Source organism: Petaurus breviceps, unplaced genomic scaffold (genome assembly GCF_028583685.1).
Source record: "Petaurus breviceps papuanus isolate PSGF00001 unplaced genomic scaffold, PetGlider_PUasm1.0 350, whole genome shotgun sequence".
Taxonomy (NCBI): Eukaryota; Metazoa; Chordata; class Mammalia; order Diprotodontia; family Petauridae; genus Petaurus; species Petaurus breviceps.
In genome coordinates this window covers 1998503-2017411 of record NW_027186199.1, presented here as the reverse complement: position 1 = coordinate 2017411, position 18909 = coordinate 1998503, and the positions used below count along the sequence as shown (strand labels likewise).

General features: G+C 40.6%; 1 protein-coding gene across 1 annotated transcript in view; it reads left to right on the top strand.

Moving 5' to 3' along the window:
• The window catches only part of IQANK1 (IQ motif and ankyrin repeat containing 1), a 44154-nt gene that overhangs the window by 7532 nt on the left and 17713 nt on the right, over positions 1-18909 (top strand). Inside the window, exons 4-8 of the mRNA XM_069096985.1 lie at positions 213-404; positions 724-849; positions 8816-8955; positions 9088-9142; positions 11601-11693. Coding sequence (XP_068953086.1) covers positions 213-404; positions 724-849; positions 8816-8955; positions 9088-9142; positions 11601-11693 — 606 coding nt within the window. The remainder of the gene's footprint in view (positions 1-212; positions 405-723; positions 850-8815; positions 8956-9087; positions 9143-11600; positions 11694-18909) is intronic.

Sequence of the window (18909 nt, the reverse complement as noted above, 5' to 3'; positions counted from 1 at the left end):
CCTTGTCCCCTCACACATACCCAGTGTACATCCCTGTCTGTGTACCTGTACATGTTCTCATTGCAATTCCATTATCCATTAGTCCCTAGGCAGGTAACTGAGGAATGTCCCCAGGCTGTGTCACATGAGTACTTATTCCCATGTGGCCCCTGGATATGTTTTCTCCTGTCACTTCCTCTGTGTCACTGGGCATGTTGTGGGTCTCTGTGGAGGTAGGGGACATGCTGAGCCGGGAGGGCGTGGGCCATGATGACCGTGGGAAAACAGTGAGACTGAGGAGCCACGTAGCCATGGTGGAATGCACAGATGCAAATGGGAACACACCACTGTCAGAGGCTTCAGGAGGAGGCCATCCTGCTGCCATCCAGTTCCTCATAGAGAATGGTGCCCACCCCAACTGCAAGGTATGGAGAGAAAAGGGGAACTTAGAGGGAGAGAGGGAAGTAAATGCAAGAAGTGAAGTTATAGGCCCTAGCTTAGAAAGTTCTGGTGATGAGATAATAGGATGGGGCAGTGGATAGTGGTGTGTAGTCCTGGACCAAAGAGTCCTGGGAAAGAAGGAAGGAATTAGGGAGACAGGGTAGCCCCAACATAGGAAGGCCTCGGGAGTCCTGGGAGGTAGGGGAAGGAGAGGTTGAAGAACCAAGGCTTAGGGAGTCCTGAATGACAGCGAATAGGGAAGATGTTGAGGGGACCCTGCTTAGGGAGTCTCTTCCCACCCAGGGAGCCTTTGGTCGGACCCCTCTGTATAGAGCTGCCTTTGGTGGACACCTGGCTGCAGTGGAGATGCTTTTGCAGCATGGATCAGACCCACGCATCTATGCAGATGATGGAAATACTCCAGAGCAGGTGTGGCTATGAATAACCCCTGTGCTCCCCCTTTTCCCCTACCACAATGCCTTCCCTCCCTATGAAATCATAAGCTTGATTCTCCATACCCTCTTCCAAGAAGGGTCCTGACCTTGTGCATGGTTGATATGAAGACTGAGCAGCTCAGAATGAAGGCTGGATACAATGCCAGTGTTGCTACATAAACAATATACAATGCCTGAGTATATTGTATAAACAAGCACTGCCCAGTTTGACCATGAGTGTAGGCTCCCCTTCTAGAACCTTTGAATTCGGGGCTTCTTTCTAAGCCCAGACTGAGATTTTGTCTTCTCCTGGAGAAGACTCTGTCCTCATTTTAATTCCTCTAGTACCAGCCTCAGCCCCCTGCTGTTCCTAGCCCTGGGTTGTTGGGGGGGGGGGGGGTTTAATTAATTTTTTTAATTCAATATAAGTCTGCCTTCTCTTCCTCCCACCTCCTCTCCCATAAATCCCCATTCTCCCCATTGAGGGAGAAAAGAAAAACATCCATACCCTTATTTTACAAACAAGCATAGTCAAGAAAGGAAGATAGCAAGCATCTATTAAGCACTTACTATGTGCCAGGCACTCTGCCAAATGCTGAAGATAGAAATAGGGGAAGGGAATAGACATTTATTGACTACCTACTATATGCCAGATATTGTACTAAGTTCTTTATAAATATCACATTTAATCCTTGTAACAACACTATGAGGTAGATGTAATATCCCATTTTATAGTTGAGGAAACTGAAGCAGACAGGTTAAGTGACTTGTCCAGGGTTATAAGTGTCTGAGGCTGGATTTGAACTCAAGTCTTCCTGAGTTCATGCTCAACATTCTATCCACTATGCTACCTAGCTGCCAAGCAGGGGGAAGAAAAAAAATTGCTTACCTCAAAGAGTTTACTTCCTAATAGCAAACAAAACAAATTCCTACATTGGCCATTCGGTTTCCCCACTTCTTCATTCTGCACTCTGAGCCTTATCGTCTTTATAAGGAAGTAGTTAGCATGTTTCATCATGAGTCCTTCAGATTTTTGATTTGTCATTGTGTTAATCAGAGTTCCTAAATCTTTCAAAGTTGTGTGTGTTTACAAAATTGTTTTCCCACTGTATAAATTGTTTTCCTGGTTCTACTCACTTCACTTTACATCAGTTCATACTAGTCTTCCCAGATTTCTCTGAAACCATCTCCTTCATCATTTCTTACAGCCCAACAGTATTCTATCATATAATATGTTCAACTATTCTTTGGAATACCTCAGTTTCCAATTCTTTAACACCACAGAAAGAGCTACTATAAATATTTTTGTACACATGGGTCTTTTTCTTCTTTCTTTGATCTCTTTGGCATACACACCCAGTATTTAGGAATCAATGGGTATGTACAGTCTAATAATTGTGGGGACATAGTTCCAAATTGCTTTCCAGAATGACTAGATCAGTTCATAGCTCCACCAACAGTACATTAGTATACCTATTTCCCTAACTTTCTGTGGAAACTTATTTTCACATGACTCTGATAATTCACATAGTACATTCATAGTGGCTTGTCCTTAACCCTGTTCCTAGATGGATTATTCTACTTTCCTCTAACTCACACTGTTCTTCAAAACTTTCATAACATCTTCATACATAATATCTATGCCAAACATAAATACATTAATATTATGTACATTAATATTTGTATTTACAACAATCGATATATAAAATTCTCCTCAAAATTAGACATTATTGGGCTTAATTCAGATTCCAACTCAATTAATAAAACAAATAATTATTATTATGAAATTATAACAACAAAATTGACTTAAAAATCAATGTGTTAAATAAACCCTGGAAATATTGATATCATGAGGTCTTGGGCAGTATGGGAGGAAAAATAAAAACTAAAGGGGAAATATTTAGTCTTGATATTGGAAGAAACTCCCCCACAATTAGACCTTCTCTATCTATAGCCAGAATGGGTTGCCTCATAAAGTAATGGGTTTCTACTCACTGGAGTTCATCAAGAAGAGTTTGGATGAGTACTTATCAGGGATATTGTAGTCCAGGACTCTTTAGGGTTTGCACTAGATGGTCACTGAGGTCCATTCCAATGCTTAAAATTCTGTGATTCTTTGTTACAGAGTGGAATTCTGAAATTGGGAGGGTTGAGAAATGATAGAAATGTAAACGTCGCCTATGGCCCAGTTCTCCCAAGGACTCTGGCCTCATACGAACCAGGTTCACTCCTGAGGACATGACCCCAAAGAGTTTTAGCTTTGTTCTTTGCCTTCTTATGCTCCTACCCCAGAACAAAACTTTAAGAAAGTCTTTAAAACTTAAAGCTTCAGTGTGCTCTCCCCAAATATAGAATAACATGTTGCCAATTTCTTCACAAGCACTAAATGTATAATTTAGGCATAGGGTATGGAACAACCTTTATTATACTCACCAATGAAAATACATAAAATGCAAAGGATATACAAGAATCCATGAATAAATATAGAAACACAACAGACTCAAATAGCTCATTAGCCTGATTAGAAACTCTACCCCCTCCCACTACCAGGGAAAAAAGCCCCTTGCAGGCACTGTTAAATAAATATTCCCCTTTTACCTCAGACATACTAAGTGACTGATTAGAATATCAGAGACAATTGGCAGGGTCCAGATGTCCACTTCCATGTCCTGGTTTTGATCTTCTAGCTGCAGGGTGATCCTACTGGAAGCACTCTTCTTCCTCTAATAAATGCTCTGTTAAGGAAATCTTCCTCTGGATGGACAGGTCCTGGCTCAATGAACTCTCAAACTTCAGAGCTCAAATTCAAGATTACTCATGAGGTAATCCTTCAGACTGGAAATGTCCATTCTCAGGGTTACTAGTCTTTAAACTGTGCTCAGAAAAAGAAACAGAAAAGTAGAAGGCATTCAGAAATTGGCAGTCCAAGAATGCCCATCTCAGGCTAATCTAGGCAAGCCTTGTCTGGTCATCATGTACTTCTCTGGCAAACTGTCCATTTCTGCTACTTCAAGGGGTAAATGTCCCCTCTATTCTACCTTGCTACACTCTGATCTATAAATCCAAGGAAGAAAAAGCACACAAAAAGGGAAATGGGTAGAAGGGGTAAGTTGTTTCACAACTTTTTTTGTAGACCACAGAACAGTGACAGCCACTTTGACCAGAGTCTGTTTCTCCTGATTCTTAGTAACCAGTCATCTTTTAGCCATCCCCAGGCACTGGGAACCAATCAGAGGAATTCTTTGTCATCTCAGCAAGGGATTATAGTATTGGTCTACCTTCATGAGTCATGCCCCATCCAACACAAGTCCACACTCTACGATCTCATCAAGCCAATTGAGGGACTCATAAGATTGATCAGGCCTCTCCTAAAAAGCATTAATAAAGCTTCCTTCTTAGTAAAAAGGAAAATTGGGATTGAATAAGGTGAGACCTTGAAGCAGGAACATCACTTAGGGTCATAAAAGCTTGCTGAATTGAATTGAAGTTATTGTAATTGTTCAGACTAAATGTAATGCCAAGGTATTCCATGAAATGGTATTTCTTGACTCTTTGGACCTGTGATAAAAACCAATTCTATCAATTCCTTCATTTGCTTCTCCAAGGAGAACCTGTATCTGTAAGTTCAATTTCACTACAATTTCCTCGTATCTTTTGGGTTTATTTCTATTGAGAGTTTAAATATTGAAATAATTCAATTCATTCTGTAATATGGCTCACTGGTCATTGGATAAGAATCTCACATTTAGAGTACCATCAGGAAATTTAACATATATAAAATCTAAAAACTGGGAGTATCTTGGTGCTGAAAAGAAGAATTTTTATTTCAAGGAATAACTTGTGATCATTGAAAGCATTAGGCAAATACAGGTCAGGCCAGTCTTCGTTTATTGTTCAATCACTTCCGACTCTTCATGACCCCATTTGGGGTTTTCTTGGCAATTTCCTTGCCATTTCCTTCTCCAGCTCATTTTACAGATGAAGAAACTGAGGCAAACAAGGTTAAGTGACTTGCCCAGGACCATATAACTAGTATCTAAGGCCAGATTTGAGCTTATGAAGATGAGTCTTCCTTATCCCAAGCCCCATACTATATGCACTCCACCACCTAACTGCCCAGTACAATTTTAGATACAAGGTTTATCCAAGATACATGATAAATTAATAACCTAGTGGGCTGCTGTCATAATCTGGGAGATATGTAATCTCCACTTGTCTTTTACTATGTAGATTGCTGGACCAATTTCTTTTAAATGCCAGTGGATCACATTGGAGTGACCATATAGTTTTCTGAGGCACGATATCATTTACAAAGAGAAGTATTTTGTGGAAGAAAAAACACCACCCCATGTGTTTAACCATATCTTTCAGTGAAACATTTTTATTAATGTGCAAGCTTTTTGCTTGGATAATAATAGCTAGCATTTATATAGTATTTCAAGGTTCTAACTACTACAGCTCCTCTTTGAAAGTATCCTCCATATCTTGCAGCTCTCTTCAGTTCTCTCTTCTGGAGTTCCTCTCCAGAGATATTTTTTTAATGTGATATAAAACTCTACCTTCCAGTTTTGACACTAGGATAACTTTATCTCTTTCTCAGCTGGGAAGAACTTCAACACCCAAGATCTTTAGCAATTTATGCCTCCTTAAAAGGCATTCAATCAATCCAAGTCTCATCAGTGTAATAGGGGTTTGAGAAGTTATTGTTGTTTGCTCTTCATTCTGGAAGAGGACCGTAACATCAGGGAGGTGATGCCATGACATGCAAGTGAATTGGATTTAAGTAAGGAAGGGCCGTGCAAAGCCTCACTTTTTCCCCCAGAGCCATCTGGGTGCAGTGACCAGATATAGATCAGGACAAGTGGAGCCTGGCCCTCAAGGCAGAGTAGGGGTTTGAGAATTGGGAATATCAAAGTCTTTGAGCCAGAAAGTCTAATTGAGTCATGCACTGGAGTTCTTAAAGAGACACAATCTATAAGAGACAGACTGAGAGGAAGGGAGGGGACCTAGGCTGAACTGAAGCAGCAATGGAGGTAGGAGCCCCACCCAGGACTTAGGCTGAACTAAAAAGAATCAGAGGCACAAGGACATGGGCAAAAGAAAAAAAAAATATGACTGACATGTGACAGAGAAGGGAGAAGTCAAGAAGGGCTAACTAAAGTCACCAGTTTTATCCATCCCTTCAAGGACTGAAGGAAATCCCAAGAAAAGATCTGCTCTTTCTCCAACTTCTCCTAGTGAGCTCTCATCTATTAATAGATATTGTAATATACTCTACTCACTTCGTTCTGGTTTGTCTCAAACAAAAAGGAGGTCAGGACTTAGTTAAAGATAAAGATAAATTTAAATAAATACAGAAAGCCAAATCTTTGCCTAAATGTTAGGAGCTTTCTAACTGGGGGCTCTGAGCTATTGTGGTCATACTGCTAACTTTTTATTTAATAGAAACTCTATGAAGCAGCATAAGAAAGAGACCATATGGATCTGTTGGGGCCATTATATTTATTGTCCCTATGTTAAGCAATGAGAAAATTGTTACAACAGGATGTGACTAAATCTCAAGATAAAGGAGAAGGCAGTAATGAGTATCTGCTACCAAGTGCGTGCTTTACAGCTACACTATTCACCTATAACCACTAGTATTATACCAGAACGATTGTTACATTGGTGAACATATATGTCAAGGATATGTCTCTTTTCTTTATTCCTACCTTAATATTAACTATCAAGGGTTATTTAACAAAATTATCTCATTTTTCTTGTATCAAGGAATCTTGTATGTTTTTAACACATCCATGGAAAACACCTTAATAGAGCTGCATCTTGCAACCTTAAAAGCTGCATTTTGTTGTACTAAGTCAAATGCTTTTCCAACAAATTGACGTTAAAAGTTCCATACTTTCATAGGCCACTGTGTGGCAGTGAAGATGCCTGCTGTAGGAATAGTTTGAGAACATATGTTGCTCCTCTTCTCATGCTCTCATGAAGAATGTACCCAGTACATGCCTAGGCTCGCATAAAGATTCTACAGAGGTGATAATATGGAAGTTGCTGATATCTTTCAGTTGCTTTCTTGGGAAATCTAAATACTGCCTGTTATTCTTGCAGGGCGTGGGGGGTGAGGGGGGGAGATTTCTGACAAGCATTTGTTAAGCATCTATTATGCGCCAGGCACTGTTCTAGTTGCAATACAATGAAATCCCTACCCACAAGGAGTTTACACTCTAACAGGGAAACAACAAGTACATTAAAAAGTATACTCAATATAAATATAAAGAGAATAAGTACAAAGTAATTAATACAAGGTAGTTTGGGAGGGAAGGCACTAGCAGTTCTGAAAAGGCTTTTTGGAAGGTAGCAGTTGGACAGTGTCTTGAAGAACTCTTATGAGGCAGAGCTGAGGAAAAGAATGCATTCCAGGTTTTGAGGATAGCCTGTTTAAAGCCATGGCTATAGGAATTGGAATGTTGTGTTTGAGGAACAAAGATTACTATGATTATTACATCTACCAGTTATCCTGTATGTGTGTGTTAAGAAATATGGGCAGTTTCATTTTTCATTGTATTGTTCAGTGTTTATCCCGTCCAGTTCCTTCTGACTCTTTTCTTGAAGAATGTATGTGTGGGGGCAGGTAGGTGTTATGGTGGATAGAGTACTAGGGCTTGAGTCAGGAAGACTCATCTTTGTGAGTTCAAATCTGACCTCAGACACTTATTAGCTGTGTGACCCCGGGCAAGTCACTTAACCTCTATTTGCCTCAGGCCCTCTTCTGTAAAATGAAATGGTAAAGCACTCCAGTATCTTTGCGAATAAAACCCCAAATGGGGTCACAAAGAGTCAGACATGACTGAAAAACAACATAGACAATGAAGTAAAATCATTTTTAAAAAAAGTATGCGTGATATGCACCCATGACACTTAATAATCTACAAGATTTTGACCCCTTTATTTCCTTAATCCAAACCCATATTTTTTACTGCCCTTCTGTATGGACACTTTCACATTGAAATCATCAAGTATGTGTGGACTTAGTTTGGAAGACTTTACTAAGTTTTTCCTAGAATTTCTCTACTTTTTTTTTTTTTTTGCTTATCTTTAGCTGGAATGTTGAAATACAAGATGACAAAGCATCTCATAAAATGATGTTGCCTATTACCTTTGGGTGCATGAGGAAAACAACTTTTCCAATTGTCTAAGGACAACCTGTGAGAAACATTTCCATTGTTGCAAATTCTTTGTCTTCATCTGTAGCAAAAATGTCAATATTCATCTGGTTCAGTTCTCCCAATAGTGTCAGTGAGTTGGAAATGGAGTTCACATTGATAGTACCAAGAGTTAAATTAATGTTTTTAAAGGGTCTAAATGCCATGTGATTCTTAGCCCTCTCTGCCCCCATCACTGTGTAAGCTGAAAGGGGCAGGGCATATGTATTGGGGTTCACTGTGTAATTGTCTTTATGTTGTGGGCTACCATGGCCAAGGAATTTTTCAGCTTGCAACAAACTCTATACACTTAGCTAGGCTGAGTTCTCAACAGAGAGCCTGTCATTGGAACTGTCCTCAAAATCTCTTCTACTTGGTAGAACCTGCCAAGGCTTATGATCTACTACCATCATGTTAGAAGGCCTAGCATCACCAGGAAGTATCAGAGTAGAATGTTTCTGGAATAATAATATAAGCACAGTGATGATGTACACACTAATGACTGTGATGATGCATGGTGTGGTAGAAAGAGTGTTGGATCTAGAATCAGTATGCCAGGGTTTTCATTCTGGATCACACATACTAGTTTTGACAAGTTGTTTTGTTTCTTTGTATTTTTCTTTCATTTATCTATGAAATGGAGATGAAAATGTTTGGGCTCTCTATCTTATAGGGTACCTAACAGGGGCATGTATATCCACCTGGATGTATAGGCACCTTTGTGTATTCATGATGTCTTCCATCTATTTCCACATATAGGTAGCCTCCCTGGATGCTGTGGTAGATGTCTTGAGGTTCTGGGACATTAGTCTCACAGAAGCCATGCTGAAGAAGATGGAGGCTGAGCAGGAACGTCGGGCCCAAGAAGCCCAGAAGCAGAAGGAGGCAGAAACCAAGCGGTGCCCACGGGGACAGGAAGGGTGGGGAGAGGAGCTGTGGGTTTCAGGGTGTCAAGTGAAGGTTGGAGTTAATGCATAGAGATAATGACTGGGGAAAACCACCATCCTCACTTCCCCTATTCATTCCTACAGAATGGCTGCCAATGTGCGGGAGCTACAGAAGGAGCAGGAACGCTGTCAAAAGGAGGTTAGTATGAATAGGGCCCCAACCCCATGGTCCCTCAAAACCATGTCCCCCCCCCAACAAACTCTGAGTTCAACTTTTCCATGTAGGTTCCCAAACCTATTGAGTTCAAATTAGAAGGGCCCTCAGAATATACCTAGTATAACCCTTCTTTATCATGAATCCCCTCAATAGCAACCCCAAACATTCACCCTCTGTTCTAAGACTTTCTGAGAGGGAGAACCTGCTACCTCCTGAAATAACCATCCCACTTCTGGACATTTCTAATTGCTACAAAATTTTGTCATATGACAAGACTACATTAACCTATCTACAACTTCCATCCATTATCCCTAATTCTGCCTTCCTAGGGCATCTAACACCTCTTATACATGACAATCCTTCAGGTACACGAAGGCAGATATCATATCATATCCCTCCTGGGCAGCTAGGTGGTGTGGTGGATAGAGTACCAGGTCTGGAGTTAGGAAGACCTGACCTGAGTTCAACTCTGACTTCAGATGCTTCCTAACTATGTGACCCTGGGCAAGTCACTTAACCCTGTTTACCTCATTTTCCTTTTCTGTAAAATGAGCTGGAGAAGGAAATGGCAAGCCACTATAGTATCTTTGCCAAGAAAACCCCAAAATGGGGTCACAAAGAGTCAAAAAAACTGAAAAATGACTGAACCAGAAAAAAAAATCGCATCCCTCCTAAATCTCTTCTTCAGATTAAACATACCCAGTCCATTGAACCAGAAGGACCTATTCTCCAGTGCTCTCACCACCCTTTTCTGGATGCTTTCCAATCAGTCAGTGTGACATTAATCACAAGATGTATTCTGCCCATGGAGACCAAAGCAGGACTATTCCTTTAGTCTGTATGCCAGAGCTCTCTTAATGCAGCTTAGACAGGAGAGTCTTAGCATAAGGGAGGCCATGTCCACTGTTCACTCCTATTGGTCACAAAGTCCACTAAGACCCCCATCCATAGCTTTTTCACAAGAACTCTAATATAGTCATTGTTCCACCACTGTGTACCTGTGACATTGGCTTTTTAAACCCAAATGTAGGAAATTATATTTGTCCCTGTTACATTGAATATCCCAGGACTGAGAGTCTGAGAGACTACTTCAGATTACCCTTCAAGCTGACATGAACCCATTAATAACTACTCTGAGTCTACTTCTTCAGCCAATTCTGAACCTCCCTCATTGTATTATTATCAACAAGCCCACATTTCTCAATTTAGTTCACAAAGATAACATGAAATAATGCACTGAATGCTTTCTTAAGTATGTTATGTCTATAATATTCCTCTTACCTACCAGTCTAGCTACTCTGTCAGAAAAGGAAATGAGGCTTGGTCTGGCATAACCTGTTCTCACTGAACCTGTTGTATTCTGATTGTGCATATGTGTGTGTGTGTGTGTGTGTATGTGTGATTTTTCTTCCATTGCTAAATGTTCTCAGACCATCTCTTTAGTGATGTCTTCCAGAATTTTGCCAGGAATGCAATCAAGCTCATTGCCTTATAGTTTGTGGACACCACACTCTTCTCTTTTTTGAAAATTGGGAGAGCTTTGCCATTTTCCAGTTCTGTAGCAACCTTTACCATTCTCCAGGATCTTTCAAAGATCATGCACAGTACATGAGCAGTCACATCTGCCAATTGGGTCTCTTTTTTTTTACAGTACTCGGACAAAGTCCAAGCATTGGCTTGAACTTGCTGAGGAAAATTGGATTCTCTTTTACCATCTCACTTATCTTAAATTTCTACTCCCTGCTATTCTTTTGTTTGTTCTTTTCCAACTAAGGAATGTTTTTCTTGGAAGAGAAAACAAAAGCAAAATAAGGGCTGAATAGTTCTATCTTCTTGCTCTTATCCATTGCTGTCCGCTTAGATCAGCAGTCCTTCCCAGTTTTTAATGCTCCTCTTGGTCACAAAATAGCTAAAAAGCCTATTTTGTTGTCCTTCACATTCCTTGCCAACTGATTCTGTGCTTCATCTCTCTTGACATTCTTCTTACAGGACAGTACTATACTTTTGTGTCAGCCTCGGTTTTCTGCTCTTGCTTCCATTTTTCTGTCCATGTCTCTTTAGAATTTGAATCAGTCATCGAGGTCCCTATACAGTCACATTTGTTTCTTTAGCTCCCTTCTCTCCTCAGAATCATTTATGCTTGTTTCTTTCCCCAAAATGAGTCCTCCCCAGAGCTCTGTTCCCCATTCCACATTCCCCAAGAACCCAGCTTTCCTCCAAAAACCCAGATCCTCACTTCCCAGGCCCTTTAAATACCAATGTACCCCTCTACTCCTAGGAACCTCCACTCCTAGGTCCCCTTAACCAATGGTCCCACAAACTCAGATTTCCTGAACCTAGGATCCTTAAATCCAGAACCCTTCAAACCCAGATCCCCACTATGAGTCTCCCATAGAAGACAGGCCAAGACTCAACCAACCTTCCTCCCTTCCCCCAACAGCTGCAAAGAGCCTACTGTGAACTTAACAGGAGGATCACAGAACATGACAAATGTGAAAGGAAGAAGATGGATAAAACAGAGATCACTCTGCAGGTGGGAGAGGTGTCACTACTGGAAGAGGGGGTCATTCTGTGTGATGGACAAATCACTGCAAAGAGGGGCAATGGGTCACTCTGGAGGTCTTGAAGGGTCCCCATAGGGAGGGAAGCATGAATGACACAAAAAGGAGGGCTGTCACATGGGAGGGGTAGCAGAAGTAGAAAAGGGTGTGCTAGAGAGACTGTCACAGTGAAGGGGAGAATCACACAGGAGAATCATGGGTAAAGAATTGAAAGAGACCTTGAAGGTCCTTTCATCCAACCTCCTTATTTTACAGAGAAACCCAGAGGGGCTAAGTGACTTTCCCAAGATTGTGACAGAGCCAGGAATAAAACCCAGGGCCTCTGACTCCAAATCACAGGATTTGAGAATTAAAAGGGACCTCAGTAGTCATCTAGTACGACTCATACACGAAAGAGAGTCCCATTATAATATATCTGACAAGTGAAAACCTCCAAGGAGGAGGAATTCACCCTTCTCTAGGCAGCCCATTCCACTTTAGGATAGCACTAATTGTTAGGAAGCTCTTCCTGACATCACGCAGTGTTATGGGTCTGAATAGCTCTAATTTCAAGGAACTTTTTTCCAGTGGATCTGAATCAAGGGTCTGAATATGTCACAAACAGGGGTTTGTGACAGTCTTATTTCCCCCATCATCTTCCCTAGGCTAGATGTGCCTATCAGATCCATCAATTAGTTGAACAGACATTTATTGTTTACTATATACCTTAGATTCTGCTATTCTCTGGTGATAAAAAAAAAAAAAGCAAAGACTGTCATTGGCCTCAAGGAGTTTGCAATTCTAATAGGAGAGAGAACATGTACAAGATGCATACAGAGTAGATGGAAGGCATCCTTGGAGGGGAAGGCATTAGTTCGTCAGAGGAAGACACAAAATGAGCAGATCCAGGCCCTAATCTTGAGGAGTAGGGGTGGAACTGGATGGAGATGAGACATAGAAAGTTTAAAATAACCCAAGACAATACATAACTATTGCTAATATGTATGAAACAAACTGGTTTTCTCTCACATGATATGTTTTAGTTTGCCTGCCTTATTGAGGTCAATTATTCACATAGATTCTAAGTGCTACAGGAGTTCGGTGGTGGGGGGGGAGAGTTCACTGTGGATTGGGGTGAAGGCTGCAGGGGGGATATGAGAGTGGAGATGGGCCTTGGAGGATTAGGAGTTGGAGATAGGAGGAGGGGCATAAGAAGGGGGAATATCATGAGCTAAAGTACAAATCGAGGAATGAACCTACCGTCTGGTGTGAGTGGGCATTAGGAGAATAGGAATGAGTAGTCTACTTTAGCAGGAGTCAAGGGTGGATGTGAGGGGGAATAGTTGAAAATAGTTGTAGAATGAGACTGGAAAGGTAGATTGGGGTCAGAGGAAGAGGGAGCTTGAATGCTAGGCTAAAGGGTGAGCATTTTATTCTGTGGTCAGTGGGGCACCAATTGAAGTTTGTGAATGATGTGATCAGAGCTTTACACTTTCGAAGGACTAATCAAGCAGACTGGGTTGGAAAGGGGAGAGAGCAGAAGATGGGAGGCTACTTAGGAGGCTGTTGTCCCAAAGTAGGCTAGCAAACCAGAAGCTTGAACTATGTTAGAAGCTGTCGAGAATATTGAAGAGGAGACTGTTGTGACCACTATTGTAGAGAAAAAATAGACAAGGTCCAGTGACTAAGTGGCTATGGATAAAGATGGTGGGAATGGGACTGCACTCCAGGCTTTCCTTGGTTCTGATGCCTCAACCCACGTCACAGAGTTAAAGAAGCTTAGCTTTGGAAGGGACTTCAGAGACTACCTAGCCCAACCTGTACCTGAGCAAGAAATCTGCTCTAAAACAGACCCAGCCAGCAACCCAGGTACTGAGTCTGACATTAGGGATACAAGGACAAATAAAATGATCCCTCCCCTCAAGGAGCTTACATTCTATTGGGAAGATACATGATAATCTCTCCTTTGGTGGTTTTTGTGACTCTTCTCTTGGTTCTTCTACCTGTTGGATCCTTCCCAGTCTCTTTTCCTGGGTCTTCATTCAAATCACACCCATTGAAGTGGACATGTCCAAGTCTATGTCTTGGGCCCTTTTATCTCCCTTTATTCTCTCACTTAGGGATCTCATCAACTCCCATAAATTCTATTGTCATTTCTATGAAGATGATTCCCTGGTCTTTCTCCTGAGCCCCAGTCCTAATTACCAGCTGCCTATTGGACATTTCACAGTTGGATGGACCAAGTGCATCTCAAGCTCAATAGAGCCAAAACAGAATTTATCCTCTTTCCCCCAAAACCTTCCTCTTTTCTGAACTTCCCTATTATTATTGAGGGCACCTCGACATAATCCTTCTAGTTACTCAAGTTCAAAACCTCAGTGTCATCCTTGATTTCTCCCTCTTACTTCATATAGACAATCAGTTGCTAAATCCATAATTTCTTTCCCTACAACATCTCTTACATGTGTTCTCTGCTCTCTCACACTGCTGTCACCCTAATATAGGTCCTCATCACTTCTTGCCTGGACTATTACAATGGCCTTCTAATTATATTCCCCATGTCAAGTATCACCCCACTCTAACCCATTTTCTGTTCTGCAGCCAAAGTGATTTTCCTAAAGCACGAGTCTGGCCATGTTATATTCCCCCTGCGAGCCAATTTTTTTTAGTCTGTTAAGATCGTTTTGGGTCTTAATGGGCCCACCTCCCTTTATTAATATCTAACATTCTTGATGATGTCTTTTATAATTGCTTCTCACTCACAAATTATCCCTGTTAATATGCAACTGCCTGCTAGTGTCCAACTTGCATATTTCAAATGCCCTTCAGGTTGTCCTGAAATTTTAATTCTGAGAGCATGGTACCATATTCCAGGAATCTCAGTTACGTAACATCACCAGGAAAATATTAGCATTAAAGAAAATCTCTTAAGCATAAAGAAGCTTGGAATCACTGAGCATGCTTCATAGTTTCCTATATGTGATACAGCATAATTTCTCTTTTGCTTCTGGTTCTAGCTCCTCATTCATTAACAGGGCCTATCCCAAAGGTGTGCAACAATAGAGCAACACAGAAGAATGCCTAGCCAAAAGTATATTGTCATTAACTTGACAATAAGCATTCTTCATCTACTTGTTTTTTCCTCTGTGGATTTCTACCTGAAAACTTTTGAGTGGCCTTTAAATCTCATTGAGAGAACTCTAGTGTTTGGGGGCCTGATAGAGTCAGCACAGTGTCATCTATAAACAGTATCAAGAACCTCATCATCCATAGGAAATCCCTCCTCCATTGGAACTCAGTGTGAAAGGATTAACAACTTAACATAAGTGGTTACAAAATCTTACCCAAATTATAGATTCTTTGAAAATTAGAATGAACCAAACAGAAATGAATGGCTCCATGAAGCAATGAGAAACATTAAAACAAAATCAAAAGATTTTAAGAATAGAGGAAAATATAAGATATATCGAAAACAACTGATCTGGGAAACAGATCAAGGAAAAACAACTTAAGAATTGTTGGACTCTGTGAAATCCATAATCAAAAGAAGAGTCTAGATTTTAAGAAATTGTGGAAGAAAACTGCCCAGACATATTAGAACAAGAAGGTAAAGTGAAAATAAAAGTAACCACCAATCACTTCCTGAAGGAAACCTCAAAATTAAAACCCCCAGGAACATTAAAGCCAAAATCTAGCACTTCAAAGTCAAAGAAAAATTCTGTAAAGCAGCTAGAAAGGAAGAGCTGAAGTTTTGAGCAACTAGTCAGGATTAGAGCTAATCATAATTTTTAAGTCCTTTTAGTGATGACTTCATTCATATTACTGTAGTAATTGTCAATGGGAAATAAATGTTTATTAAGCACTTACTATGTGCCAGGCAATGAGCTTCAAGAAATGTATAATCTAATGTGGGAAGACAATAGACAAAAGGAAGGGGAGGAAGGGGGAAAATTACTTTGTATAGAGGGTGGGATGGGGTTGGTGAAAAGGTAAAGAATTCCAAAATAAGGAATTCATTTCCTGGGTTGGAAAGGAAAAGATGTCTGTCCTGTTCCCTTTCCTTAAATGGAGGAGTTTATGACTCCACCCTCCAAGCAGAAGGCCAGAGAATACTGATAAGGTGTGAGTGACAAGGCTAGTTGGATCTTGCAAGACGGTGAGGTCCCTTGATGATGAGTTTGCTGGGGGCCTGGTGGAGAAGTCAAAGAATTCCAAAATGGGGGATGAGGATGGGAAGCGGCATGTATGTTGTAATTGTATATGTTGTTCTGGTTCTGTTTACTTCATACAAGTCTTTCCATTTTTCTCTGAATTCTTCATATTCCTAGTTTCTTATAGCATAATAATATTCCATTACATGAAATAGATTATATTTTAATTGACAGGCATCATAGGAGGAATATCTACCTCACACAGGCTAGGCTAGTTCTTCTTTAAAAGGTAATGAAACCAGGGTGGCTAGGTGGAGCAGTGAGTAAAGCACTGGCCCTGGAGTCAGGAGGACCTGAGTTTGGATTCAGCCTCAGACACTTAACACACACAAAAAAAAATACTAGCCGTGTGACCTTGGGCAAGTTACTTAACCCCAAATGCCCTCCAAAAAGCAAAAAAAAAAAAAAAAGGCAATGAAACCATGCTCAAAGACTTATTTGGTACAGGGGACTAAGGCTCAAACCATTGATGTAGCTTCCCACCCACCCACATGCACAAGGAGTTTGGGGTTCCTCAAACTTGGCACATGCTTCTGACTAGCATGCCTCCTTAGCAAACATGGAGTCCAGGAAGTTGTAGCCACCTGAATCAGCACTATTTCCTTGCCAAACAATCTTTTCATGCTATTGTTAAGTCTAAAATGATCTGTGAGTATTTCATTTTATTCTAGTTCTAAACCTGAATGATCAGAACAGGTCTCTTCAAAACAACAGGTTACTGATATCTATGCAATTTCAGAATCAGCCATCTGTGTGTAATCACACTGACTCATTAAAGCAAAGGTCAAAATCAATATCAACTTAAAGAAATAATAAAAATGAGGAAAAGATATGACACCCAATTGAGGCAACACTAGTCATATTACTTAAACAAAAAGTTAATACCAAAAAAAAAAAATGAAAATGAAAAGAAGAATGACAATCAAAACAAATTAAGGAAGTTTAACCAATATAAATAACTCCTAAGGAAATTTAGTCAATATAAATAACTCAGTTACCATATGAAGGAAAACAATATATTCTCCACAAATTATTTCCCAACTATACATTAAAATAAAAAACTCATATGGATAAGCTTATTTGAAAGACATAACATCATTTTGTTTGGTAACTCTTTGGTTATCAACATTAAATGAGGCATAACTGAGGTAGGCATATGCTCACCTAAGAGATTTGCCATTGTCTAGAGAATATCCAGCACAGAGTTCAAGTAGAAGACAGATTCCATATAAATATGAGGTCTTCCAAAATGCTCCTGTTTTGAATGACATTATGCTGATTGCATCTAACCCAGAAATGTTTGCTGAGATCCATAATCACCCAAGAGTTTGATCAAACTATGCAGGAAAAACCAAGTAGATAAACAATGGCTTTTGTACATACTATCATAAACAGGGGTAGCTAGGTAGTACAATAAATAGAGCATCAGCCCTAGAGTCAGGAGGTCCTGAGTTCAAATCCAGTTTCAGACACTTGACACTTACTAGCTATGTGACCTTGGGCAATTCACTCAACCCTGATTGCTTCCAAAAAAAAAAAAAAGATGTCATACTATAATAGGCAATTGGATGGACAACCTAAATCTTGTTAATCAGAAAGTTTTGTGTGTGTATATATGCACACACATGCATGTACGTGTGTGTATTGGACAGATTCTGCAAAAAGTGGAAGAAATCAAGCTGAATTTCCTTTGGGAAATGATATGAGACTTTTAATGTCCTCAACCTTCTCCCTGAAATAAAAGCTAATCTCTTGGGGCGGCCAGGTAGCACAGCGAGTAAGAGCACCGGCTCCAGTGTTGAGAAGCCATGGAGATCGAATCCCGGGCTCAGACACTTAGCACCCACCCAGAAACACCTGGCCATGTAACCTTGAGCAAGTTACTTAACCCCGATTGCTTTAAAAAAAAAAAAAAAGCTAATCTCTTTTTAACACTAGTATTCTGCTGATATTATATGGATTTGAGTAATGGACTACCAAAGTCTCGGAAGAAAGTTGAGAATGATGGTAAATAGAATCATATGAACACAGTACAGATTAAGAATCGTTCAAGAGAAGTGATGTATAGGCTGTCATTGGAATGAATGTGACCAGAAAAGGTGACCCATCTGTAGGGAAAGGGAGAAAAGGCAGACAGATACCCCATCTTTCTCCCCCTTTTGCTTCATTCACAGGAAGCAGAATTGTTTTTCTCTCCTCCTTTTTTCTTTTACTCCAACCATTGCTACTGTTGATGGTGATGGTGTCAAGTGATGATGGTGATGCTGCTGATGGTGGTTGTAGTGGTCAGGGATATAGTAGATTAGTTCAAACTGGTAAGCAGAGGGTGGCTCACCTGGCCAGGAATGGAGAAAGGGGAATAAAGGGCTTATAAGGACAAGGTATGTCCATCTCACCAGTCTCTGTAATCTGCTGGATTCACTCACACTAAGGATTATCTGGTCCTCCCCATTCCTCACTCTGTTCTCATCCAGACCTCAAGCCTCCCTTGAGTCTGTCAGGTGGGTGATAGCTACCGTGTTTCCCCGATAATAAGACCTATCCCGAAAATAAGCCCTCCGCTTACTGTGTAAGATTCCTCTAAAAAAACCCTCCCCCGAAAATAAGCCCTATTGAGATTGCTACTGTAGTGAAGGTGATCCCCTGTGCTACACGCTACCGTCCCCCCCCCCGAAACGCACACCGCGCTCCGAGCTGCATCCAATCAGAGCTGCAGCAATGAGCGCGTCATCCTGTTCTTCCCCAGTGATTTGCTTATTGAATAAAGGTACATTTTTTTGTTCACATTTACCTGTTTATTAAAATTGCTGTCAATGTTCATTAAAATAAGCCCTCCCCTGAAAATAAGCCCTCTGGTGTTTTTCTGTCCAAAAAAATAATAAGACAGTGTCTTATTATCGGGGAAACATGGTATCAAGAATTATTTAGCCCTCTGATTAGACAGTCCAGGATATGGTCCCAGATGGGGCTCCATTCAGATCCCATGTGTCTCCACCAT